Source organism: Sinocyclocheilus rhinocerous, unplaced genomic scaffold (genome assembly GCF_001515625.1).
Source record: "Sinocyclocheilus rhinocerous isolate Xijiao unplaced genomic scaffold, SAMN03320098_v1.1 scaffold539, whole genome shotgun sequence".
In the NCBI taxonomy this organism is placed as follows: Eukaryota; Metazoa; Chordata; class Actinopteri; order Cypriniformes; family Cyprinidae; genus Sinocyclocheilus; species Sinocyclocheilus rhinocerous.
This window is the reverse complement of record NW_015653003.1, coordinates 1,539,397-1,565,720: the sequence shown is the minus strand read 5'-3', so window position 1 is coordinate 1,565,720 and position 26,324 is coordinate 1,539,397. Positions and strand designations below refer to the sequence as shown.

Sequence of the window (26,324 nt, the reverse complement as noted above, 5' to 3'; positions counted from 1 at the left end):
AAAAATAAAAATTATATATATATATATATATATATATATATACATATATACACATGACAAATAAAATATTTATATATAAAATGTGTTTTATTTTGATTGTTTGTTTTAATTTTTCATGATTTAATCAATTATCAGTTTTTCACTAATTTACAAAACCCAGTTTGGGAAACCCTGCAGTAAAGAAAAGAAACTACTAAGTTCTATTAAGATTCGCCCACCCTCAGAAGAGTATGTTTACACTCCTGCAGCTTGCCACATTTGAAGAGCGCTCGGGCCAGATACAGCAGTACCTCTGTGTTCTGATATTTGTAGAATTTCTTCAAACAGTTTTCATACTGAGGAGACAAGAAAACAGAACATGAGTACAGATCCAGAACAAAACCCTCATCCTCAGGGGACTGTTCCTTCAGTTTATTCTCTCACCATCTGCACTGCACTAATGTACTGCTTCTGCTCCACATAGATGTGTGCGAGATTCAGCCAGACATCACTGATCTCTGCCGTGGCCTCTCGGACCTGGGCAAAAACATCCCGTGCCTCTCGGAAATAACCCTTATGTGCCAACACAGCACCTGCATCACACGGAAGAAAGATGCAAAAGACAGTTAACCACCAGTATGTTGGTTTATACTGCTAGTTACAGGACAGGATTTACAAGACTAATTAAACAGCAGGTAAAGCACCTATGCCATTGGCAGCATATAGATTTTTGGCATCATTCCTCAGAACTTGTTTGTAGATCGCCAAAGCTCGATCCTGGTGCCGCTTTTCCTGCAAAACAAACAAAAAAAATGTAATAAATAGAAACAGACAACAAATTATGACAACACAAGATAGTTTGTCAACTGAATCACGTAAGGCACCTTTTCTCGGTCTCTAGTGGGTTGATGCAGCGTCTGGAGCCACACGTTACCCAACGCCAGCATCGAGTAAGTGTCGTTCTGAGTGGAGGGCTGCTTAAGGATGCGTTCAAACTTCTTCTGCCCGGGACCCCACTCTTGCTTCGCCAAGTGAAGGTTACCAATCAGTGACCAGGCGTCAGGATGGTCCTGCAAAACACAATTTATTAATACAGATCTGAAGAAATCACCAAAAGCCTGAAAAAAACGTCTAGAAAGTCTAGGTGCGTTAGCCAAAAGTGCAAGATAAAAACTACAGCTGTACTGCAGCGTTATTATAGATAACTTAAACCATTAAAAAAAATTGTTACTTGAAATTAAATCAACTTTAATAAAAAACTTTATTTCAGCTAGCAACATTTCTCATTTCAGTTTAACTTGATTTAATAAAACAATTTAAAAGTATATAGTCATACATAAATTACTGAAAATGACTAAAATTTAACAAATTAAAATAAAAAACACAGAAACAAAAATGTAATAGTACTGGAAGGCCTGGTCGTAGTCCTCCTAAAAACAAAGACATGTGCAAGTTTATCACCATTGGTGTTAAACACTGCAGGAAATTTAAGCTGACTGACAGGCTGATATATTGGCCAGGTCGAATAATGTTTGGCCTCCGTCCATATTATCAGTCTTTAACAATTCTGAGTAAATGTTACACTAAATACTTAACTTTTTGTAAAACGTGTAAAAAAAAAAAAATATATATATATACACACAAGTTAAAGGTCAGTGTTGAGGTCAGTAAAAGGTTTTGACGTCAGTGTTTCGATTGTTAATTAAAACAAACAATTAAAAATAGTTTTCGGTAATTAAAATAAAGCTGTAATAAAATACAGTTAAATATAAATATTAGATTAAAAATAAATAACAATATTAGATTACTGAAATAAGTTTAGGTACTAAAATTACTGAAACTAGGTCAGTAAAAGGTTTTGACGTCAGTGTTTCGATTGTTAATTAAAACAAACAATTAAAAATAGTTTTCTGTAATTAAAATAAAGCTGTAATAAAATACAGTTAAATATAAATATTAGATTAAAAATAAATAACAATATTAGATTACTGAAATAAGTTTAGGTACTAAAATTACTGAAACTAAAAATTTATTAAAATGTAATAAAATGTATAAGTTAATTCAAATATTAATTTAATTCATGAAATAAAAATAAACAAAGACAAAAGCATGTAATAAAATTACTAAAATTTAAAATTAAATCTAAAAATATAATAAAAGCCAATCAAAAATAAATCAAGTTAAAATATGAATAAAACACTAAAAATAATACTAAAATAACACTGTTTAATGTTGATTATGCTATTATTCCCAGCTAATTATCTATCTTATATATATGTTATTACATGTTATAACTGAAATATACTGATTGATAACTATTTCAAATGAAAGAAGTCTCTTTCCTACCTGGACGTGGAAGGAACGAGCTAACTGATAGCAGCTCTCTGCTTGCATAGCCTCTACCTCGGTGTTGTGAAAAGCATGAAGAGCCAGATGCTGCACTTTGCTGTAGTCCTGAAAAGCACAAAGCACATATAAAGTACAAGATCTCCACTTCAAAACAGTAGATCACAAGAGAGATCTAGCTTTACCTTCTTGAAGAAGAAATGATTGGCGAGGTGATTGAGCACCATGGGGTTGCTGGGGTCAATGGTGTAGGCTCTGGAAAGCAGCTGCACCCCGTTCTTGATGGAGTCGGCCTCTTTGCTGTTGAGCTCCAGCACAGCCAAACCCACCAAAGCTCCCACACATTTGGAGTTGAGCTCCAGGGCTCTGCCAAATGCCAATCGAGCTTTCTCTAGTTTGTTGAGCTTGACAAAGCAGTGGCCCATGCCTAGTCTCACCTCGGCTGCAATAAGACAATTTACACAGAAATGAGCTCTGTGAGTCTTGACCAGTCAAGGTTAACCTGTTAACCAGCAGTTTGGAACACAGACCAGAAAGCAACATTTGAGATTACAGCACTTGGCTTAAATATAGAGCCCTAAGATTTCGGTGATGCAGAATCACGGAATTCAGTCATAAAAATGGAATTTACAGCAAAATGTGGAATTTCACAGAATGTAGCAAATTTTGGATGAATATATCAAAAGTAGGACTGTACAGCTAATCAAATTGCATTATACTCAAGCATGCGTGACACTTCTGCTTTTTTTTCAGCGTCTGCCGTCATGAACACATGAACTTCATCTTCAGAGCCACAAGCATTTCACTTGATAAAATTATAGTCATATCTAAACTTGACAGAAATATTACTATTGTACAGTAGAATGTACTTCTCAAAGTAATAATTTAAGCAATATTTTTCTATCGCTACATTTTTAAAAATTTTAATAGTAAACCTCTGCTGTGCCAAAACAATATCTGGAATCACCCAATTTTCATTTGTTTGAGGATCAATTGTATTACATCATAAAGACATAAAGAGACAACACAGAATTTCTGAGAAGAGAAAAAAAAACATTTTATATGAATTTTTAAATTAGTAAATTGTGGTAACACTTTATTTTGATAGTCAACTTTAGACATCCTACTAACTATAAGTGACTTTGCAAGTACTGTACATGTCAACTTATTCTACTAACCCTAACCTAATAGTCTACTAATACTGTAATGAGAGTTAGTTGACATGTAGCTAGCTAGTAGAATGTCTAAAGTGGACTATCGAAATGAAGTGTAACCAAAATTTTAAATAAATTATTAAAATGTTAAAGCTACGAATTCTATTGATTTAACTTGCATTTTGATTATTCAAATTTATTTAGACCATTAAAACAAAATACAGAAAAATTAAAACAGAACACACAGAATTTTAGGAAAAATAAAACAAATTTCATAAGGGCCCTAAATATTTATTACAATATATAGTACTGAAGTTTCTTCATCTTTCAATTGATATATATTTTGTCAAGATGTGATTAGAATACATTGATCTACTATGACAATCTAGGAAGTGGTCAGGTTTTAAGGAAAAGGTAATAGTATTTTCAACACATCAGGCAGACTCACCTGGACAGCCAGGGTTAGTGCGAAGAGCTTTTTTGTAGTAGGCTAGAGCCCCTCTGTAATCCTTTTTGTTGAAAGAGATACATGCTTTACCTATTGAAGGACATAAACATAAATAATCATTCATAACAAGACAACCTCTATTAATAGCAAACGCTTGGCATAAATGTGCAATAGCCAATGATTGCGATCCACGCTCAAACCTGATCCTGTAGAAAGTGCAAGATTGACCTGTTTTGACTTTGAGCATGCAGCAATCACATTTAATTAAATTAAATCAACTAATATGATAGAATATGAAGTTTGATTATCAAATTAGGCCAGATCACAATTTGTGTTTTTTTCTCCCTCAAATTTAAGATGCAATCTATTTTATTTTAATTCTACTTTATCTATATTTATCTTTTTTTTTTATTAAAAAAAACAAACACTAGCTTTCTATTTTTTCTATTTTATCTACTTGTTTTTCTTTGTTTGTGTGTGTGTGTGAGTGTGTGTGTGTCTGTGAGTGTAAATGTGTGTGTGTGTGTGTGTATAATATATTCAGTTTTGATTAGTAATATGCATTACTAAAGACTTCATTTGGACAACTTTAAAGGCGATTTTCTCAATATTTTGACTTTTTTTCGAAACCATACATCAATGGAAAGCTTATTTATTCAGCTTTCAGATAATGTATAAATCTCAATTTCGAAAAATTGACCCTTATGACTGGTTTTGTGGTCCAGGGTAACATATTTATTCATGTTTTAAACAAACTCACTTCATTTTGTTCATTTTCTCAGAAAACCAAACATGTTCAATTTGCATCTCAAGTAAATGTATCTTGATTTAATGATGTTCAGATATTTGCACTGAGGAAAATGCAACATTTAATGGCATGAATTCACGAATTTAAACGGGTCATATGATGCGATTTCAAGTTTTCCTTTCTCTTTGGGGGGGCTTTGTAGAAAACGAAGCGTTTGAGAGAGGCGGGGCATAGAGGACCTTACAGTATTTACAGTATTTGAAAAATAATGTGTTTTTTGAACATTAAAGCATGTCAACATATTCTGTTACACCAAATACACAAAATAATGATCTTTAAAAAAGCATCATATGACCCCTTTAAGACTTTTCGCTCCAATTTAAGACCTTTTTAGGCCTTAGTTTGTGAAAGGGCGAATTAAGACTTTTCAAGACCCACAGAAACTCTGCTGTATTAGGAAAAATAAAGTGAATTGTGATTTCAAGTTGACTTTAAATCAGACTTTTAAGTATATAAAGATCATGTGCCATATTTACCCAGGAGTGCAGGGATGTTGTTTGTTGACTGGTTAAGTACAAACTGAAACTGAGCGTCTGCCTGATCCATCTTATCTCCTTCCAGGAGACAAAAGCAAGCTCTTCCCAGCAGATGGTTCTGCGGAAATGAGAAATGTCATAAGGCTAAAGACCTATCAAAAAAAATACAACAATAACAGAGATTACTATGAAAACTGTAACCTTAATTTACCTGATCATACATGATGATCTTGTCTGCCATGGTGTACAGAAGAGTGGACTGGTTGATGAGGTCCTTCTTTGCATCCTTGTTCTTCTCTTTTCGAGCCTGCTGGACATAATAAGCTGCCAGTGTATCCAAACACGTCATCTGGTCCTTCTCGTGGTCTCTGTAATCAAGATTTCCATCAATGCGAGCCGCCTCCAGCAACTTGACAAAATCTTCCGTCTTGCCTTGTTTGTAGTACTCCAACTGCAAAGAAATAGTTGTGAGATTTTTGCGCTGCAGAAATCCTAATAATGTCACCATAAACGAGCTTGTCACTCACAGCGAGTGCAATCCATATGTGCAGCTGTGTGTGTTCCTGTTTGAGGATACTGATGACTTCATCTCCTTCTGGAAGCTGGTCAAAGTCAAGCTCAATAACCTGAGAAAGATGCAACAAATGAATGACCATTAACAAGGACGAGATCATGAGAATAAGATAAAATTCCACCAGTGAGGTTGGCTGATACAGACAGTGGAGCTCTAACAACTACAATAAATATCGTATATTAATAACATGCAATAAAATATAGCTTCAGTTAATGTGAAAGAATGTTTGTAAAAATGCCCCTGAGACGATTAGTCATTTATTTTGGGAATATCATAAGGTACACAGTTTTTGGAGAAAATTAAAAATGTATTTTATAATTATTTTTAAAATATATGAAGCTAGGATTATTGTTAATTTGGTAGAAGCTACGATTAATTTGGAGATGTTAAGGTGTTTCTAGTATTTGTATTTGACATGCACGTCGGCGCGTTGTCATATATTCATAAAGTCAAAATAAATAAAAAAATGCCTATGTTTGAACAATTTAAAATTAGGATTAAAATGTATTTGGAAACAATGTCTAAAAGTAAACTTATGTAATACGAACTACGGTGCTGTTTAATATGTACAATGCTTTCTGTAATTGTTTTCTTCTATTTACTCCTGAGATGTTGGTTTATACTCGTTTATACAATTTGCTTGGTTTTCAATAAAGGACATTTCACAAATACACTGTTGTTCAAAACAAGTTTGGGATCAGTAAGATTTTTAATGTGTTTTACAGAAGTCTCTTCTGCTCATTATGGCTGCATTTATTTGACCAAATATACAGAAAATAAGTAATATTGTAAAATATTATTACCATTTGAAATAATGGTTTTCTATTTTAATATACTTTAAAATATCATTTATTTCTGTGATGCAAAGCTGTATTTTCAGCATCATTACTCCAGTCTTCAGTGTCACGTGATCTTCAGAAATCATTCTAATATGCTGATTTATTATCAATGTTGGAAACAGTTGTTCTGCTTAATATTTTTTTGGAAACTTTATTTGATGAATAAAAGGTAAAAAGAACAGTGTTTATTTAAAATAGGAATCTTTTCTAACAATATAAGTCTTTATTATCACTTTTTATCAATTTAACACATCCTTGCTTAATAAAAGCATTTATTTCTTTCAAAAAAAAAAAGGAAAGAAAAGAAAAACAAAAAAAAACTGACCACAAACTTTTGAACAGTAATGTATATTGTTACAAAAGATTTATATTTTGAATAAACTAAAACATGCTTTTTAACTTTTTATTAATCAAAGAATCCTGAAAAAAATATTAAGCAGCAAAAATGTTTCCAGCACTGATAATAAATCAGCATAATAAAATGATTTCTGAAAGATCACGTGACACTGAAGACTGGCGTAAGGATGCCGATGAAAATTCAGCTTTGCATCACAGGAATAAATTATATTTTAAAGTATATTAAAATAGAAAACCATTATTTTAAATTGTCATAATATTTCACAATATTACTGTTTTTCTGCATTTATGATCAAATAAATGCAGTCTTGATGAGCAGAAGAGACTTCTCCTAAAAAAACATTACAAATCTTACTGATCCCAAACTTTTGAACGGCAGTGTAACTTAAATATAATATAGACATGAACTTCAACAGAAAAGGATTAAAAGATGCTCGGATGAAGTATTTCCATCATGTGAAACACGTTCGGAGTTTCTCGTTTTATGATTTATGATTGAGTAGCCTAAGACTCACGGGGGTATTTCTGTCATTCGCCGCTGTTAGTTTAGTAATTTTATGTAAACTTATTAAAAGCGCGTGAATGATAGCATGTTAGCAGATTATAGCTATTCACAGAGCTGCAATCAAATTATATTCAGCACCGCACAGAGATAAAACAAGTCCAAACCTCATCTGTGTCCCGCAGAGGGATTTCAATAGACCCCCGAGACATGGTTGCGACTCAAGCCAAAACCCCAATATTGCAGTTTTTGGTTTGTACTCGTTCGTATCCAGTGATGATCAGCAGCAGCAGCAGCTTCTCCACAACATCACCGACTGAACCTGACCAACAAAATACACTACACTTCCGGGTTAGCGGTAAAGCGCTTCAAATTAAAAGTCCTCGAACGTTCATTAAACATATGGACTTTTCTTTAAATAAACAAAAACTGGTCACTAATTCTTGTTTCAACATTTTAAAGACCTTTCTGTCGTCACTAAATTATCATGTGACGTGACAAACGATTAAAAATTAAAAATATTAATAAAAGTATACTTAGCTTGAGTATGGTTTGCCAAATGAATAATAGTAACAACAAAAACAACACATATGATGCGATTAAAGCATATCTACATCTACATTTATAATATAATTTTTATGTTAATATTAATAAATAATAATAAAAATAGAAAGATAAATAATAATAAAAATAACAAATGTACAATGCTGAATATTATAATATAATTTTAGATAAAATTACTATTTCATTACTACTATACTACATTATCATATTGTATAAATAGATTCATAATTATAATAATAAATTATTTATAATTTTATATTACTTATAATTTATGAATACATATTTATGTTATTGTTGATTTTGTTGTTGTAAAGATAATTAATAACAAATATAAAAATATATAATAATAGTATAATATGAAACTATAATACAAAGTTATATAGATGAATAACAATGAAAATAATAATAATAATAATACCTTGATATGATAATAATTTAATAAATGAAAAATTATAATATAATATCTCAAAGATAAACAATCTTATTAGTAAAACATCTACGATATCATGCTATATTTATATCTAAATGTATAATAAAATTGTCGCAGTCTGCAGCGGGTGTGCCCAGGAGGGCCACCAGATGACTATGTTCTGTGAGCACATGGCTTGTGTTGTGTTTGTCTGTCGCCATGTGCTCTCTCCTGTCTTATTGTCTTGCCCCTCCCATCTTGTTACCTCGTTATAGTTTAAGTTGATCCACCTGTGTCTCCCTCGTTAGCCTCCTCGTTTGGTTCCCATTTATTCTCCTTGTGTCTGTCATCCTGTGCTGATCCATCATTTCTCATTGTGTGTGTTTCGTGTCTGCATGTGTGCAGCTTTTAGACCTGCCTGTCTGTTTTGCACCTTCGGGGTGGTTTGAGTTTGTTTTTGTTTCATTTTTATTATTAAAATAAACAACCATTTCTCCTGCACTTGAGTTCTCGCTTCATCTCCCCGCACGCACCGTGACAAAAATGATATACAGATAAAAAATAACAATAACAAATACATAGTGACATGATGATAGTAACATTTTATATAAATGTATCATTTAATATTAAATCGATAAATACTTTTAATATTAATAAAAATGGACAATGAAAGTAGTATAATTATATCTAAACTTGCATAGATTCATAAAAAATAATCATGCATATACAATGATAATAGTTTAATTAAATCTAAAATTATAATATTTTATATAATAATATAAAAAAATATATTTTAAAATGTTTTTCAAAAACATAAAAAGACAAAAAAATCTTACCGACTCCAATTGAATGGTATATCTCTGTTACCTACAGGAGAGGTTCAGGCCTCCACCATTGTGCAGTATCTTCAGTCCATGACCCTCCAAAGCTCCGGCCAGGACAAGCTGACCAATTTACAACACATGTTGGATCCAGAGAACCAGGACCCACCTGTTAGTAGGGATATGTTTCATGCCACCATGAGAGAGTGGATCACACAGTGCTGCCAAGATGGGTGAGAGATGCTGTCAAAAACACAATGTCAGGGTTGTGGCTTTATACGATGTGACGAATTTTAAGAAGAGATATTATAAAGTTGACTAAACATTGATTTATGTACAGGGCATCTGAGAATAAAAAAACAGAAACAGGATCAACCTTAAGAAAATTATCTGTAACTGGTAAGTGAATAATAGTGAAAGTTTACACGCTCTTCAAAAGTTTTTGGAAGAAAATATTTTGAAATATTACAATTTAAAATGACTGTTTTCTATATGAATATGTTTTAAAATGTTATTTATTCCTGTGATGCAAAGCTGAATTTTCAGCATCATAACTACAGTCTTCAGTGCCACATGATCCTTCAAAAATCATTCTAATATGATTTTATTAGGATTCTTTGATGAATACAAAGTTCAAAAGAACAGAATTTATTTGAAATGGAAATCTTTTGTAAAGATTATGAATGTCTCTACTGACACATTTGATCAATTTAATGCATCATTCCTGAATAAAAGTTTGTTTTTTTTTGTAACTGAGACATTTTAAACTTTACTCTTAAACCAGTCTCACATTATTCCCATAGGGACTGAATATCATCTTCCTTTAAATGAGGCCACATTTACAGATGGAGCTGAATGTCATTGGTTAGTTAAGTAATTTTAATGTTCTTTTTACTACTGCTTGACAAGTGTTTCCTTGATTGCCTAATGGTTAGAGAGTCGGACTCGTAACCCAAGGTTGCGGGTTCGAGTCTCGTACCGGCAGGGATTGTAGGTGGGGGGAGTGAATGTACAGCGCTCTCTTCCACCTTCAATACCATGACTGAGGTGCCCTTGAGCAAGGCACCGAACCCCCAACTGCTCCCTGGGCGCCGCAGCAAAAAAATGGCTGCCCACTGCTCCGGGTGTGTGTTCACGGTGTGTGTGTTCACTGCTGTGTGTGTGCACTTTGGATGGGATAAATGCAGAGCACTAATTCCGAGTATGGGTCACCATACTTGGCCACATGTCACGTCACTTGTCACTTGATTTCATTGGGCCTTTAAGAGCATCTGTGATATCAGCAATAGTCTCTGATGAGTCTGTGTGGTTTCAGTGAATCTGAAGATTTGTCAGGTTTAGTGGCTGAGCTCAAACACACTCAGCACAGGTTGAGTGAGCAGAACAGCAGCCTGCTGAGGACCGTTTCTCAGTGTGAGGACACCATCCTGCAGCTCAGTCTGGAGGTATCAGAGCTGCACACCAAACTGGCCAGGTATCCACTATATACACCTCTTTTCCCACACACAAAAAAAAAATATCTGTGTGTGTTTATACTGTATATGCATAACAATACAACTTGACAGATATCACTGAAATGTTCTCTACACTTAATACTAAATTAAATATATTAATTTATTTAATTAAAGGAATAGTTTGTGTAGATGAGTTTGTTTCTTCATCTGAACACATTTGTAGAAATTTAGCATCACATCACTCGCTCACCAATGGATGCTCTGCAGTGAATGGGTGCCGTCAGAATGAGAGTCCAAACAGCTGATAAAAACATCACAATAATCCACAAGTAATCCACACCACTCCAGTCCATCAGTTAACATCTTGTGAAGTGAAAAGCTGCGTTTGTAAAAATAAATAAATAATGTAAAAAAAAAAAAAAAAGAAGAAGAAAAAAAATCATTAAGATCATTGAATTTCAAACCACTGTTTTTGGCTAAAATGTGCGTCCTCTATCCATAATATTGTTTTCTCCAGTGAAAAAGTCATCTGGTCAGTCCAAAACAGTTCTAAACAAATATGTTGGTAGATTTTGATGTGAGAGGTCAACAGGGGATGGACTTTTTCACTGGAGGAAGCATTATTATGGATTATGGATTAATATTTTGACCTCAATGATAGATTTGTGTCTTACAAAGATGCAGCTTTTACATTTACAAGATGTTAGTTGATGGACTGGAGTGGTGTGGATTACTTGTAGATTATTGTGATGTTTTTATCAGCTGTTTGGTCTCTCATTCTGACGGCACCCATTCACTACAGAGCGTCCACTGGTAAGCAAATGATGTAATGCTCAATTTCTCCAAATCCGTGTTGATGAAAAAAAACTAACTCATCTACATCTGGAATGGCCTTAGGTTGAATACATTTTCAGAAATTTTCATTTTGGGGTGAACTTTGGGTAGATTAAGGATTGGAAAAAAAATAGAGCTTGGCATAACTAGAAAAAATGTGTATACATTATAAAATGCCATAAATAAATAAATGTTATATACAATGTCAGCAATCCAACTGATATATATATATAATCAGTATAATATAATAAAGATGTTTATATTAATTTTTTTCTTGCAAATGTCACCAGTACCCAGCTGTTTGTGGTAAGAGCCCGATCCCTTTCAGAGGACCTTGATGAAACCAGATGTGCACTGAGGGAGAGCCAGGACAGAGCCGCAAGAGCACAGGCCAGCAACTGTGCATTAGTATGAATCATTCATGCTCTTGAAGTTATTAATACTGATAAAACTGGTTTCATAAATGACTATTCATACCCAATAACTTGACATTTGTCTTTTAGATAAAGGAAAGTGAACGCTTGAAAGCCCTAATCAAAATAACTGAAGAAAAGGTATTGACTTTGATAGAATCTTACATTGTGAACAAGTATTTCCAAATATATCGAAATATAAATAAATCACAATATCTTCCACAGAATGAAAAATTAACCCTTGAGAGGCACCTTGCTGAAGATCGAATAAACAAACTGAGAAGAGAAAACTCTGAATTAAGGGTGAGAAAATGTGTAAGCGTGCATTTTACTGGGCCACCGAGTGAGCTAGAGTATTAATACTGTCTGATGATGTTCACAGGGAGAATTAGAAGAATCTCATATGGTACTGGCTGTGAAAGACCGGGACCTTACAAAGGTGATATTAAACTCTGTGATGATTGATTTTACTGTATTGAGTACATTTGTGTCTTTCTTTATGGCACGTGTTGTTTATTCCACATAGAAAATCATCCTGCTGGACAAGCTTAAGGACACTCACTTTGAAAGTCACAAAATTATTGAGGTATTCCATTGTTTTGAGTATAGGCTTGTGACTATGTGAAAGAATAGTTTGGCTGTTCAGTAATGGTGTTCTGTTGTCTGCTAATGCATTTATTATGGATTATGGATTAATATTTTGACCTCAATGATAGATTTGTGTCTTACAAAGATGCAGCTTTTACATTTACAAGATGTTAGTTGATGGACTGGAGTGGTGTGGATTACTTGTAGATTATTGTGATGTTTTTATCAGCTGTTTGGTCTCTCATTCTGACGGCACCCATTCACTACAGAGCGTCCACTGGTAAGCAAATGATGTAATGCTCAATTTCTCCAAATCCGTGTTGATGAAAAAAAACTAACTCATCTACATCTGGAATGGCCTTAGGTTGAATACATTTTCAGAAATTTTCATTTTGGGGTGAACTTTGGGTAGATTAAGGATTGGAAAAAAAATAGAGCTTGGCATAACTAGAAAAAATGTGTATACATTATAAAATGCCATAAATAAATAAATGTTATATACAATGTCAGCAATCCAACTGATATATATATATAATCAGTATAATATAATAAAGATGTTTATATTAATTTTTTTCTTGCAAATGTCACCAGTACCCAGCTGTTTGTGGTAAGAGCCCGATCCCTTTCAGAGGAACTCGATGAAACCAGATGTGCACTGAGGGAGAGCCAGGACAGAGCCGCAAGAGCACAGGCCAGCAACTGTGCATTAGTATGAATCATTCATGCTCTTGAAGTTATTAATACTGATAAAACTGGTTTCATAAATGACTATTCATACCCAATAACTTGACATTTGTCTTTTAGATAAAGGAAAGTGAACGCTTGAAAGCCCTAATCAAAATAACTGAAGAAAAGGTATTGACTTTGATAGAATCTTACATTGTGAACAAGTATTTCCAAATATATCGAAATATAAATAAATCACAATATCTTCCACAGAATGAAAAATTAACCCTTGAGAGGAACCTCGCTGAAGATCGAATAAACAAACTGAGGAGAGAAAACTCTGAATTAAGGGTGAGAAAATGTGTAAGCGTGCATTTTACTGGGCCACCGAGTGAGCTAGAGTATTAATACTGTCTGATGATGTTCACAGGGAGAATTAGAAGAATCTCATATGGTACTGGCTGTGAAAGACCGGGACCTTACAAAGGTGATATTAAACTCTGTGATGATTGATTTTACTGTATTGAGTACATTTGTGTCTTTCTTTATGGCACGTGTTGTTTATTCCACATAGAAAATCATCCTGCTGGACAAGCTTAAGGACACTCACTTTGAAAGTCACAAAATTATTGAGGTATTCCATTGTTTTGAGTATAGGCTTGTGACTATGTGAAAGAATAGTTTGGCTGTTCAGTAATGGTGTTCTGTTGTCTGCTAATGCATCTGAAGGGCCTGCAGTCAGAATTGATGAGGCTACAAGAGCACTCACAGCAAGCACTCTTCAGGTAAACACCACCGATGCACCTCTCCGTCAGTCTGTTGTTTCATTAGCAGGAAAAACCAATTGGTACTTGTGAAAAGCAGCAAAAAAGTACCATTTTTGATGCTCAAAATGATTGCCTATGCAATTAAAATTACTCAGAAACACCAACTGTTTGATTGTATTGCTACTACAGTAAATTGGGCTTCCATGTTTTTAGAGCTTGCACTGTTTAGACAAAACCCCATGGAAAAAAGTTATTTTTCTGGGATATTCATCAAGATTATAGAACTTGGGATATTTATTTATTTAATTGTGAGATAAAAAAGTAACTAAATCACATTACAAAGCCTAGTTTTGTTTCATGGCTTAGTTGCTTGCACTTTTTTTTTGCTAATTAATTTAAATAAATGTTTACTATCCTTTGAATCTTGTTCTCTAGATAAGCACGCTGAAGTTTTTGTGAACAGGATGAAGCTGGTTATCTTTCAGACAGTCTGAAAGCTGAAATACTAGGGCATCAACAACACATACAGCTGTTGGGTTACGTCACCTTCAGATACTGCAGAAAGGAAATCTGAAACAAATTCTTCTCTGGCTCATTTGTTTTGGCTGACTGGATCTAATAATTTCTTGTCAACTAGGTAAGATTTTTTGATAATCATTTTTTTTGCTAATTAATTTCTTAATCTTTTTTTTTTTTTTTGGCAGGTTAAATAAATACCACGTCAGCTCTCATGGTCCACAGAGGACAGGTGTGACAAACCATCAGTCTCTGCACCATGAGTTTCAGGAAGCTCAACCGGTAACAGCCTATTTCACATACTGCTGGACTATACGCTTACAGTAGATGAACTCCCTGATGCGTTAATTATTTAAAAGTTAATGACCAAACGTATCTTTATAAAAGTTCACAATGTTGCTGGAGATGAAATATAACGCTTATAACATTAATGAATAGACAGCCTAATCTTCAACATGTTTGCCATTAAATAAGCTGCATCTGACATGGCATTTATGTTTTAAAAAATAAAAATAAAAGACAGGAACTCATTACAGGGTGAAGCTGCAAAATCATGACAAAATCAAGCCTAAATGTTACATTTGAGGGGCATTTTTGTGCATTTTGGTGGCATTTTTGCCCCAAGTCCCCGTTAATTTCAGACACTGATGTGCACTCCAGCAGCTATCATTGCCCACAATGTGGGAAAGTGTGGGAAAGAAGCTATTCGCCTTATTAGAAGTGTACTATCAGAGTGATTTTTAGACTGATATTTCAAGGTGAAAAGCTTACATACAGTTGCTTTAAGTTTACACTAAAACAATTCCAGTCCTCAGTTTATTGTGCATTTTTGTGTCATTCTGCTTGTCTCTCTTTCTGCAAGTTAGCCTACATGTTTACGCCAGTAGTTTTTATTTTACCACTTTATTAAACCTTTCAAATAACAAACATTGTCATCTTTCCATTGTTGAATACATCAACAATAAATCCAAGCAGCATATCATGAACACAATAATACAGTGCATAATAAAATATTAAAACAATTATACATAATAAAATAAATAATAATAAAAATAAATAAAAGTGAAAATAATATCAAAACATGTGAAGCAAATTATAAGACAAATTAAATTACATTTCAGGGGGTTAATCCATGCTGCCAGTAATTTAGAGAGTTATAAGACACTCTTCTTTTTTCATTTAAAAAATTTCAAATCATTTTTAAATGCCTCAAAACAATGGAGAAACTTTAACAAATCTACATTTGTGTAAATAAAACTTGTCTACAATTAATATATTATTACACAAAAATTAAATCTCTTTGTTTTTGTGTTTACGCCAGTAGGTGGCGTCAAGTGACGTCTTTTTGAGTGAATCTTTGAATCATTCGGTTCAAAACCACCGATTCCTTTTGAACCGAAGCAGCAGTATTGTATTGATTCTGTTTTGGTTTTCGTTGGCGGCCCAAAAATAGGCAAATGAGCTGGCAATATGTCTTTAAAATGTAAGTTACTTGACTAATTGTGTGTTGAACTGTTGTTTGAAAACACTCATTCGCATAATCGTGCTGTTAATCTCATTACATAGTCAGCATCTAAACTGAACGGTGAAACATAATCACGCGTGGTGGTTTTTAGATGTAGAATCGCACTGTGAATCAAAGGTCATGCATCAGAGAGTTAGACAATTTACACGTAGAAGCGACAAATGTAATGGCTGTACATTATATGCTCTCTTCTTCTTTTTCTTTCAGTCCCAGAATGCGCCTATGGAGTTGATTAGTGGTTCACTGAGCCAGATCTTACCCAGAGTCCCTCAGAGAGGAGACTTTCAAAACCTCCAGAAGATCAAGCCTGTAGAGATATCCAATATACTCCATGCACAGCTCTCAGAGACTGTGAGAAACATTCACACAACATCCACATTATTTACTGGTGGCTTTGTCTGAAGTTACTAAAATAATTACAGCTTTTATTATTATCATCATCATCCTCCTCTTCATCATTATCATTATTCAACTCATCATTATCATTATCCAGAACTTTGTGGGGCTTTTCCTTATTTTGGGTTATGCAAAATAACTGCTGCAGTGTTTCTGAAAATTGCAGCATTTATTTTGTGTGTGTGTGTTGTTTTACAGTGAAAACCCATCAATAATCATGATGTGCTTATGTAATTAGTGTTAGTGATAGTACAGTATCAGTACAATATGTAATCAGTGTCACTGGTTATATTTCTCATTCTAAAGGTGTCTTTACAATTTATTAATTTAAATTTTTACAATTATATCATTGTCTGTTTATATTTTAACATTTTCTTTAAAGGTCCCATATTGTCAAAACTGAAATTACTTGGCTTTTTTCAAGATTACTGAGGTCTAGGAGCTATTTAACTACCATATAAGTTTCAAAACAGTCAGTCCACAGTAAAATTCACACAGCCTTCTTAAAGTTCTAGCTATTTTTCATAAACCGTTGTGACTTCCGTAAAAAGTTGACGTCAGAACTACACAGTCACCGCCTTCAGTCACCACCCCGAGCACCGCCCACCGTCCCACTCTCGTTTTGCCAAACCCCCAGACAACATCTCGTCCATGCTTAAGAAGTGTGCGCTGCAAACGCAAGCATTTTTGACGATCCTTTCTATCCAGTCCGCTCGTTTTATCGCGTTTAACCACAGCTGACGTCGGTTTTTTGGCAGTGGCAGCAGATATGCGATCAAATTTCTAATTTGAGGCTGTATTACGTCGATTCTGGCACCCAACATCACAACAAGATGATATTTTAAGCTCCTTATGTAGCCGAATCAAATCTTCGTTTGTGTTCTACTGAAGAAACAAAGTCACCTACATCTTGGATGCCCTGGGGGTAAGCAGATAAACATCAAATTTTCATTTTTGGGTAAACTATCCCTTTAATAGTATTATCAGTGATCGCATTCACTCAAATACCTAAAAAGTGCATAATGAATGAATGAATGCAAAATCCTTGAGGAAATCCTGGAGTTATTATTATTGTTGTTGTTGTTGCCGTGTTGTTATTATGAAAATATTTTTTTCTCACTTTTCATCAACAATTTTATTTCTAATATTGAAAACCTGACCTGCTGAATCAGACCTTAAAGTTATTAAAGACCTTAAGGTTATTAAAGTTAACTCAAACTAAGACCATAAAATTTTTTTGTAACTTTAAATGTTAAATGAAATAGAATAAAATATACAAAAAAATTTAACTTATTTTATTTCAGCCAGTTTCCAATGAAACGTTGGCATCATTTAGTTTAATCTGATGTACTAAATTAAATTAGTATTAATAAAAATAAAGTAATAATAAAAATGACAAAAACACAACTAAAACAAAATTACTAAAACTTTAAAACTAAAAATGGAACAGAAAATATCAAAATAATCAAACGAATTAAAAATGTTAATTAAAAAAACTATGATAATAATCTGAATGATACTGATTTAAGACTGTAGTCAACGCAAAAATAAAAATTTGATTTTGAACATTTAATTTTATCCTCATGTCAATTTCAAACTTGCAGTACTTTCTTTTTTGTATTAGGAAGAGGTAGTATTTAATTTTGTTTTTCTTAATGTGCTATTAATGTTGTGTATTGTCTGTCTGGTATGTGGGGTAAATTAAAAATCTATCATGCTGCAGAACAGATTGCCCCTAAGGGGGACAATAAAGTTTTTACAATTACAATTATCTGCTCTTCAGGACAAAGTTGGCAACAGTGCAAGTGAGAAGTTACAGAGACTCTATCTGCAGAATCAACAACAACATGGAAGTTCTAGGCATCAGCTGGTCACACTGTAAGGAATCATTTCCATTATCCTGTGCCATCTTTTAACATTGCTTTGCATTGCATGATGCATGATGTCCATCTGCTTTTCAGTCTAAAAGAGCTGGAGCTTCTTGAAACTCCGCTGACAGCGCAGGGACAGAACAAGGCCAAGCATCAGACGCAGGAAGCACACATAGCGGCTGCCATCACCTGGTGGAGAGGCCAGACTAAGGAGGGCAAGAAAAACCAGGCTGCCCAAGTTCCACAAGAAACTGTGATGGATATTCAGAAGCGGATCCAAAGCCTGGAAGTCAATCACATACCAGCCCAGCTGGAAGAGACTAAGCGGTGCATGAGGGTGCTTCTCAAAGACCAGGGAACGAGCACCTGTGACGACACTCAGATTCAGTTTAGGGATGTGGCTGTGGTCACTGATTCATCAGCAGAGCGTTCAGCTACAGAAGACCTGCTGAAGTCCCTGAGAAAAGTGGAGGACATGGTGACGCAAGCCTTACGGGCAGCTCAGGTGCTCATGGGCAGCGAGAAGAGGATGAAGGAGAGGATAGAGGCCATCGGCATGAGGGTGGAAAGAGCATTGAGCAGAGCCGAAGCCACTGAGAGTCAACTCAATGCCCTGGAGGCCACCATCTCTGCTAACACACAGGTATGGACTGACATAGAATGACTGGCACCACATGCATTTGGAATAGTTATGTTTTTAAAGTCTCTTATGCTCAAAAGGCTGCATTTATGTAATCAATATTACAGTAATACAGTAAAATACATAAAAAAATACAGTCAAAATGTAATTTATTTCTGTAATGGCAAAGCTGAATTTTCAGCAGCCATTACTTCAGTCTTCAGTGTCGCATGATCCTTCAGAAATCATTCTAATATGCTGATTTGGTGCCCAATTATTATTGGTGCTCAGATATTAGTAATGGTTCTTATTATTATTGATGTTGAAACCAGTTTTTGCTACTTAAGATCATTGTGGAAACCGTGCTACATTTGTTTTTTAGTTTAGTTTATTTGCACAAGAATAAAATATGTACAATAAAAACAAAACAAAAAGTACAATCCATATACTGTGCCGGGAGAGGCAGAAAACCCAAAAGGGCTTATTTAGAGCCTCCACCTAAACGGTAACAAAAACAACTAATGAAATTAAGGAAAAAGCTAAATCACAATAACAAATATGTAAATGTAAATGAGTGCAAATTAATTACAACATATGTCAAAAACCCAGAGATAATGTACTCCAAAAACAAACCTTATATGTTACATAAAATGCATAAAGAGCAAAAAACAAAAAAACACAATTACAAAGCACTAAAATGATCCTTTATTCATATTTTATAACATGTTAAAAAGAACATTTGGTCACACTTTATTTTAAGGTCCAATTTTCACTATTAACAAACCATTAACTATGACGTTTGCCTCAATAAACTCCTAATTTGCTGCTTCTTTATAGTTAGTAAGGTAGTTGTTAAATTTAGGTATTGGGTAGGATTAAGGGATGCAGAATATGGTCGTGCAGAATAAGTGCTTTATAAGTGCTAATAAACAGCCAATATGTTAATAATAGGCATGCTAATAGCAACTAGTTAATAGTGAGAATTGGTCCCTAAACTAAAGTGTTACTGAACATTTTTTTTGCTAGATGAGATAAACCATTCCATAATTGAATACCCCTATGGGGGCAGTCGTGGCCTAATGGTTAGAGAGTCGGACTTGTAACCCAAAGTGAGAATTTTAGGAAGATGAAAATTTGAAAATTGACGACTTAAGTGACAGTGAACTTGTGAATTGACTTTAAAATACATTCTAAATTGCTCTGGAATGTTACCCTCACTTGAATATATCTTATACATGAAAACACATATTTGAAAAATATCATAAATAGTAAGAACCTGAAGTTTCTGAAATAAAGAAGCAGATGTATATGCATTTGATCGGGTTGCATTCCTAACAAACCGCATCTGAAGGATAAACATTTTTTGAAGAGTCGTAGGAAATGTACTCGCCCAAACTATATTACAATATGAAAGATACGGATAAATTAAACTATAGTAAAACGTAAGAAGACACTCTGTAGTAACAAGATGCCTAACCCGACAGATTTATGTATATTACTGCTCACATAATCAGCTTGTTACCTCCTACTCTTAAGTCTCATCAACAAAAACTCCCAAGAATTTTGTAGTTGACACTTGAGGCACCTCAATATAATCTATTGTAATTTTTGATAAATTCTTAGGGTATAATTTTCTACCACTAAAATTAATAAAATTTTATTTTTTTATATTTAAAGATAATTTGTTTAAATTAAACCAATTAGCAAAAACATTTAGAACATCATTTGCATTCTTAATTAATGAATTGAAATTTAATTGAGATAGAACTAAGGTTGTGTCGTCAGCAAACATTACTGGAGTAAGAATATTTGTCAAGTCGAACCAAAGACTTAAACTACTTCAGTCTGTGTGCATTGAATTTATTTAATACACGAGTTTCACAATTTGAGTTGAATTACTGAAATAAATGAACTTTTCCACGACATTCTAATTTATTGAGATGCACCTGAAAAATGCTACAAGTAAATTCTTGAAGTGCAAGGGTAACCTTGTCAATCGTGTGACGCAAAGCCATATAAGTAGAGTGTTTTTTTGTTTGTTTTTTTGGAATCCATATTGATGTTTGTAAAGAATAGAATTTGTATCTAAAAACATTGTGGATCATCTGCTTTAAACAGAGGAATAACTTTAGCTATTTTTAAATCCTCTGGTACAATGCCTGTTTTCAAAGAAAGAGAAAATATGTGATGAAGTGGCTGCAATGTTGAATATTTCACCTGTTTAATAAGAAATACAGAAATATTATCATGACCCGCTGAAGATCATTTTAATTCATCAATAATTTAACTTATTTCTTGAATTTCAGGTGGATTAAAAATAGAAATAATAGGACAATTTCCTGAAATATAATCCAAGGTTTCACCATTTGCAGTAGGGATATTATTAGCTAATTTATGACCAACATTAACAAATAATTCATTACATTTTTGAGCTATGTCAGATGGATTATTAAAAGAATTGTCACCATCCACAAAGTCTACAAAATCTATATTTATTCCAAATGTTTGACCACTAATGTGTATATAGATTATGTAACCTGATTATATCACGTTTTATTTGATCTAACATGTTCTTTGTTTTGGTCTAGTCATTATGTATGTCTCAGTCCAAGGGTACTGGGCTCCTGGTGGATTGTGGCTCAGCTGCCATTACGTTCTTTACCACACCTGAGCCTGTCGCTCAGGAGAGCGTCCTCACTCCACTATTCTATGAGAACGGTACTTTTACCTCTAAAGTTAAAACATTTTGGACAACTCTGAAGCAGTTGTATGATGGCAATGTTTAATAATGTTTTTTATAAGTTTTATGAGCTGTTGTTTTTGTTCAGTGGCTGCATAGCATACTAGTACATTGCTCTTATTCTTTCTGTAATATATTTATATTAGTATAATATATTTAAGATAATATATTTATTTATTATAATATATTTATATTTTCCAAACCTATGTATTATAAGATTTTTTAGTAGGACACTTTCTGCAGGTCACATCGTTATGCCTGTGGTGACAACTGTCGTTATGAGTGATAATGAATAATTTAGTCAAACGATTCTTTTAAATCCACTAGTTCGTTCACGAATGAAAAAGTAACTGTCTTTGAGCGAAGTTTATTTATTGAACTGTTGTATAATAGCAATATCACAGATCAACTTGTTTTGGCAACTAAATGAAATGAAATAAGTTTTAAGGGATAGTGAAATATATGAAAATTCTGTTATTTACTCACCCACAAGTTATTCCAAAGCATGAGTTTCTGTCTTCTGTTGGGCACAAAAGAATATATTTTGAATAATGTTGCTAACCAAACACTTGACAGTAGACTTCCATAGTATGGAAAAAATATAGTATGGAAAAATTGCTACTGTCAAGTTATCAACATTCAAAATTACTTTGTTCATATGTTCATTCATATGTTTTGTTCCAATGTCACAAATCATAATCTCAAGTTTACTGCATTTTACACGATTCTTTGAATTCTTTTGTGTGGGTTTAAGAAGTGTACTCAAAAACATTTTCACATGTATCCTCCAAAATTACCCACAACCTAATCCGTTTATATGTGAAAAAATCCATTTATTCACAAACTTCTCATGAAACGACTGTTTGACAACTACTTGGCAAACTACTTCCTCCCACTGCTGCTTTCTGATGGTTTGGAGAACAATTATTCAGAGTCGCCCCCTGTCGTTTCACAGAATTATACAACTGCGAGAGCATCAAGTATAAAAGCCTCGTCTGTTTAGGGAGGAGCGGGCAGTCAGCAGGTTCACGGCGTAGAGGCAAGCGAAAGTATAAACAAGGCTTCAACTGCACAAAACGCTTCCACTACGACAGAAATCGGGAGCTGGGCGGTGATTCCACCGCTTGCCGCGTCCCGTGTGAAAAGACCTTTAAGTCAAAAGTGTAGAACTACTTGTCAGCGTTCCACTTTGCACCAAGTACATCACTTTCTATTGCTCATTCATTCATGCTTTTCCACTCCAACGTTCCAATAATTCCTGCCTACTAAAAGCTGCATGGATATATTCGCTTACCCCGATAGGCCTGTCTATGTAAACGATTTAGAAAAGTTCAGTCGATTCACACTTTATATCATTGCCACGATATGTATTGTCATATCACCCAGTCCTAACATGCAGTAATGCTTTAAACACATTTGACAAGCTAGTTGATAAAAAACAACAACCGATTAACTATCAAAGCTGATTGGCTAACACTATTTGGTACTCATTTCTTCTTTCATGTTAACTGAAGGCAAATCTGAATGATGCACTATTTTAACTTTATTCAACAAGTACAGTTGACCATGACATCCTCACCTTATCTTATTCCAGAAAAGTCACTCACCCAATGCTGAATGAAGTTTTACAGCTGCAGCTCACGTGATGAATGTTGGGGGGAGGGTGTGTGTCTGAACTAGTTGATGAACGAAATCAGCACCCTGATAAAGAGGTTGACTGGCACAAAGTATTTTATGTATTTTGAAAATACAAAAATACTAATCTTAAATGTATTTAAATACAAAATACATTTGATTTTTTCAAAAGGATTTTAAATACAAAATAGTATTTTGTTTTTCAAATACGTATTTTAAATACATGTATCTGAAATACTGCCCATCCCTGCATGCCGAACACGTCACTAACTTGGTTGTCTGAAGGAGACGTGAAAACAGGCAAGCCCTAGGCATGGCGAGGGGACGCGGCATCTCATTCCCTCTCGGGGAACCATGGTTACATGCATAACCCGAGACATTTCCCTTCTAGGGAACTCACGCTTACACTTACTGCGTCCTCTAGCGGACACTATGGGGAATGGAATGCTTACTTAGCCATGCCACGGCACATGCCTGCTCACCTGGTGAGAGAGCACCAAGAGAAGGGACAGACATACACTGAACCTTCCCTAAGAAAGTGGGCAAGACACCTGGGGCCACTAACATAACTCAAAAAATGGGGAACCCAGCCAATAGGAGGGACATCACATTAACCAAGCTAAGAACACAGCTATCCTCAGAAGACTGAGTTACAATGAGCCAAAGCAACATGCAGGGCCCAGGGGGACCGCCCACTTAAAAACCCTGTAGGGGGAGGACAGCCCACCCCTACTACCTGACTTAAGCTTGAGGGATAAAGGAAGTAGACCAGCTATTAAAAACCCCAAGGGGAGACGGCTAGAAGAGGCTCAGGGGGCTGCCAACTTGAAAAACCCTGATAATGGGGGCAGCCCGACCACAGAGTTGAAAAAAGCCTACATCACAAGGGAGAGACTGGACCTTCAGTCAGTGGTTCAAGCGAAACACATAAGAATAACATTAGTCCTGCCTCAGGGACCGATGTAAGCAGCTTCTCTTAGCGCTCGCCTGCCTCTGTGCCCAACTTTTTATGGCTACGCTACTCTTCTGATCCTGCCTATGATCCTCAGATCGAGACGGACCAGCCCTCTCAGAGGTTTTAGAGGAAGACTTGGGACGGCGGGGAATGAACTTCCTGTAAGGCAGCGGACCACGCCTTCGCCTTCCTGAACTTCTCGACCACCGCCTCAGCGAAGTTGCCGAAAAATCCCAGTAGGCGACAGCGGAGCATCAAGATGAAAAGCTTTTACCTCTCTCCCGATATCCGCGAGATTTAACCACAAATGAACCTCCGTAACCACCATTGCTTAGTGGCGCCAAGAGCCAAGTCTGTGGTGCAGCACAGTTCCTCGACTGCCCCAGGGGACAAACCCTGCCCTCATCTAGATCTCTAGGCAAGTCAGCTTGGTAAGCTTGTAACACAACCATTGTGTGCAAGGCTCCACCAGCTTGACCTGCCACCACATACACCCTACCATCCAGATGCGCCCTGAAGAGGTCTGGATGGCAGAGCAGTAGTCTTTAAAGAAGACGACTCACCCTGGGAGAGAACCCTCGCAAGCGTCTCCTCCACAGGGGGCATCTATCGCATATCCATGCTCAGCTGCACCCTCAACATTTGCGTAATCCGCATGCTGAAAAAGATGCAGCCTAGCTGAATATGGCTTGTCCCACAATCTCACTAACTCCGTGTGGAGGTCAGGAAGAAAGGGGAGACTCCTGGGGGAGGGGAGTTCATGACCGGCCAGAAAACACTCGTCTAATCTGCCACAGGCGGACTTCTGCCTTTCGTGTGACCAGACTAAATCAAGCCTCTTAGTAGCGCGCGCCATTACATCCAACATTCCCCGTATGCAAAACTGGAGCTAGGTTGGGGATATTCAGTGCTCACACTCTCATCTCTATCGCCAACCACTTTCACCAGATGAGCCCAATGTAGTGCTATCAGGGGGATGAGATGACCCCCAAGAGATAGAGTATCTGGATCCCACCGAGTGCCTCGAGAGCCGGACATGCTCGTGCGAATGCTGACTACTATCCCTCTGGAGAGAACAGAATGAAAGGAACTCCTGAAAGGGAAAGCACTTCCTGTCAGATTTCTTCCATGCCCCGCCTACAATCCCCGTGATCGGTCTGCCTAGCTGCCTCGGCAGCCATGGGACCAGAAACACAGGTTGTAGGTGCTCAATTCTCATTCCTCAAAAGAGCAAGACGAGGCATTTCTCAGCACGATCGAATCACGCAGCGTGCATTTAGCTCCCCCGAGAGCCAAACACGTTCTGTTCAAATACTAGATTTCCTCAAGAATCAGGCGAGAACAGAAACTGCCGCGAACGCATTGCATTGAGTTTGATCGACTCCCTCAAGAGGTGAGCATGCTCAGGCAAACGCTGTCTACAATCTTGAGTAAAAGGCAAAGCTTTACCTTTGCTCTCAGTAGCCCCGTGAATGCATCACCATGAGCGCATCCCGCTGTCTCAAGAGTCAAACACATATTCACGCTTATCCACGCCCTTCTCAAACCTCTCTGCAGCATGAGCCAAGAGATGCAGACGCTTGTCCCTTATCACTCGAGAAGAGGGACAAACGCGAATGGAGATTTCTCATTGGAAACTTGTCACAATGAGCACATTCAGAGCCCTCGAGCGCCGAACGTGTGTGCTCCTCACCAAGACACATAACGCATAGATCGCATGTGTCCTCGGGTGTCAGAAACCTTGGACACGAAGGCACATACTTTCTAAAATGCTCACTTGCCTTGGTTTTCTCCATAACTCCTTCACATGCACTGTCAAATAAACGGCTCCTGAAGACATCAAAAGTTAGTGACGTGTTCGGCAGGCACCCTCTTTTGCTTCCGGGTGCCCGCCTGTGACGTCACGGGCTACGTGGGCCAATGGGATTGGAGTTGTTTCAAGTGCTTCAGACACCGGTCCTGCTGGCGGAAGTCCCCATAGTGTCTATTAGAGCAGGGGTTTTCAACCTTTTAGGACATGCGCCCCCCTAAGTTTGTCTAATGTCACTCGCGCCCCCCCAACATCCAA

At 35.8% G+C, this 26,324-nt stretch overlaps 2 protein-coding genes across 2 annotated transcripts in view; one reads left to right on the top strand and one right to left on the bottom strand.

Annotated features, from left to right (window-relative positions):
• The window catches only part of LOC107715452 (RNA polymerase-associated protein CTR9 homolog), a 14,629-nt gene extending 6,814 nt beyond the window's left edge, over nt 1-7,815 (bottom strand). Inside the window, exons 1-12 of the mRNA XM_016521596.1 lie at nt 7,651-7,815; nt 5,739-5,837; nt 5,423-5,662; nt 5,212-5,329; nt 3,928-4,017; nt 2,511-2,767; nt 2,326-2,433; nt 1,365-1,409; nt 864-1,049; nt 684-771; nt 424-572; nt 219-335 (exon numbers count right to left, since the gene is read on the bottom strand). Coding sequence (XP_016377082.1) covers nt 219-335; nt 424-572; nt 684-771; nt 864-1,049; nt 1,365-1,409; nt 2,326-2,433; nt 2,511-2,767; nt 3,928-4,017; nt 5,212-5,329; nt 5,423-5,662; nt 5,739-5,837; nt 7,651-7,695 — 1,542 coding nt within the window. The 5' untranslated portion in view covers nt 7,696-7,815. The remainder of the gene's footprint in view (nt 1-218; nt 336-423; nt 573-683; nt 772-863; nt 1,050-1,364; nt 1,410-2,325; nt 2,434-2,510; nt 2,768-3,927; nt 4,018-5,211; nt 5,330-5,422; nt 5,663-5,738; nt 5,838-7,650) is intronic.
• Nucleotides 7,816-15,918: 8,103 nt separating this feature from the next.
• Nucleotides 15,919-26,324, top strand: part of LOC107715451 (uncharacterized) — a 53,703-nt gene continuing 43,297 nt past the window's right edge. The window contains exons 1-9 of the mRNA XM_016521595.1: nt 15,919-15,998; nt 16,248-16,391; nt 18,220-18,314; nt 18,398-18,950; nt 21,515-21,644; nt 22,622-22,802; nt 23,693-23,786; nt 24,013-24,263; nt 24,351-24,417. Coding sequence (XP_016377081.1) covers nt 16,263-16,391; nt 18,220-18,314; nt 18,398-18,950; nt 21,515-21,644; nt 22,622-22,802; nt 23,693-23,786; nt 24,013-24,263; nt 24,351-24,417 — 1,500 coding nt within the window. The 5' untranslated portion in view covers nt 15,919-15,998; nt 16,248-16,262. The remainder of the gene's footprint in view (nt 15,999-16,247; nt 16,392-18,219; nt 18,315-18,397; nt 18,951-21,514; nt 21,645-22,621; nt 22,803-23,692; nt 23,787-24,012; nt 24,264-24,350; nt 24,418-26,324) is intronic.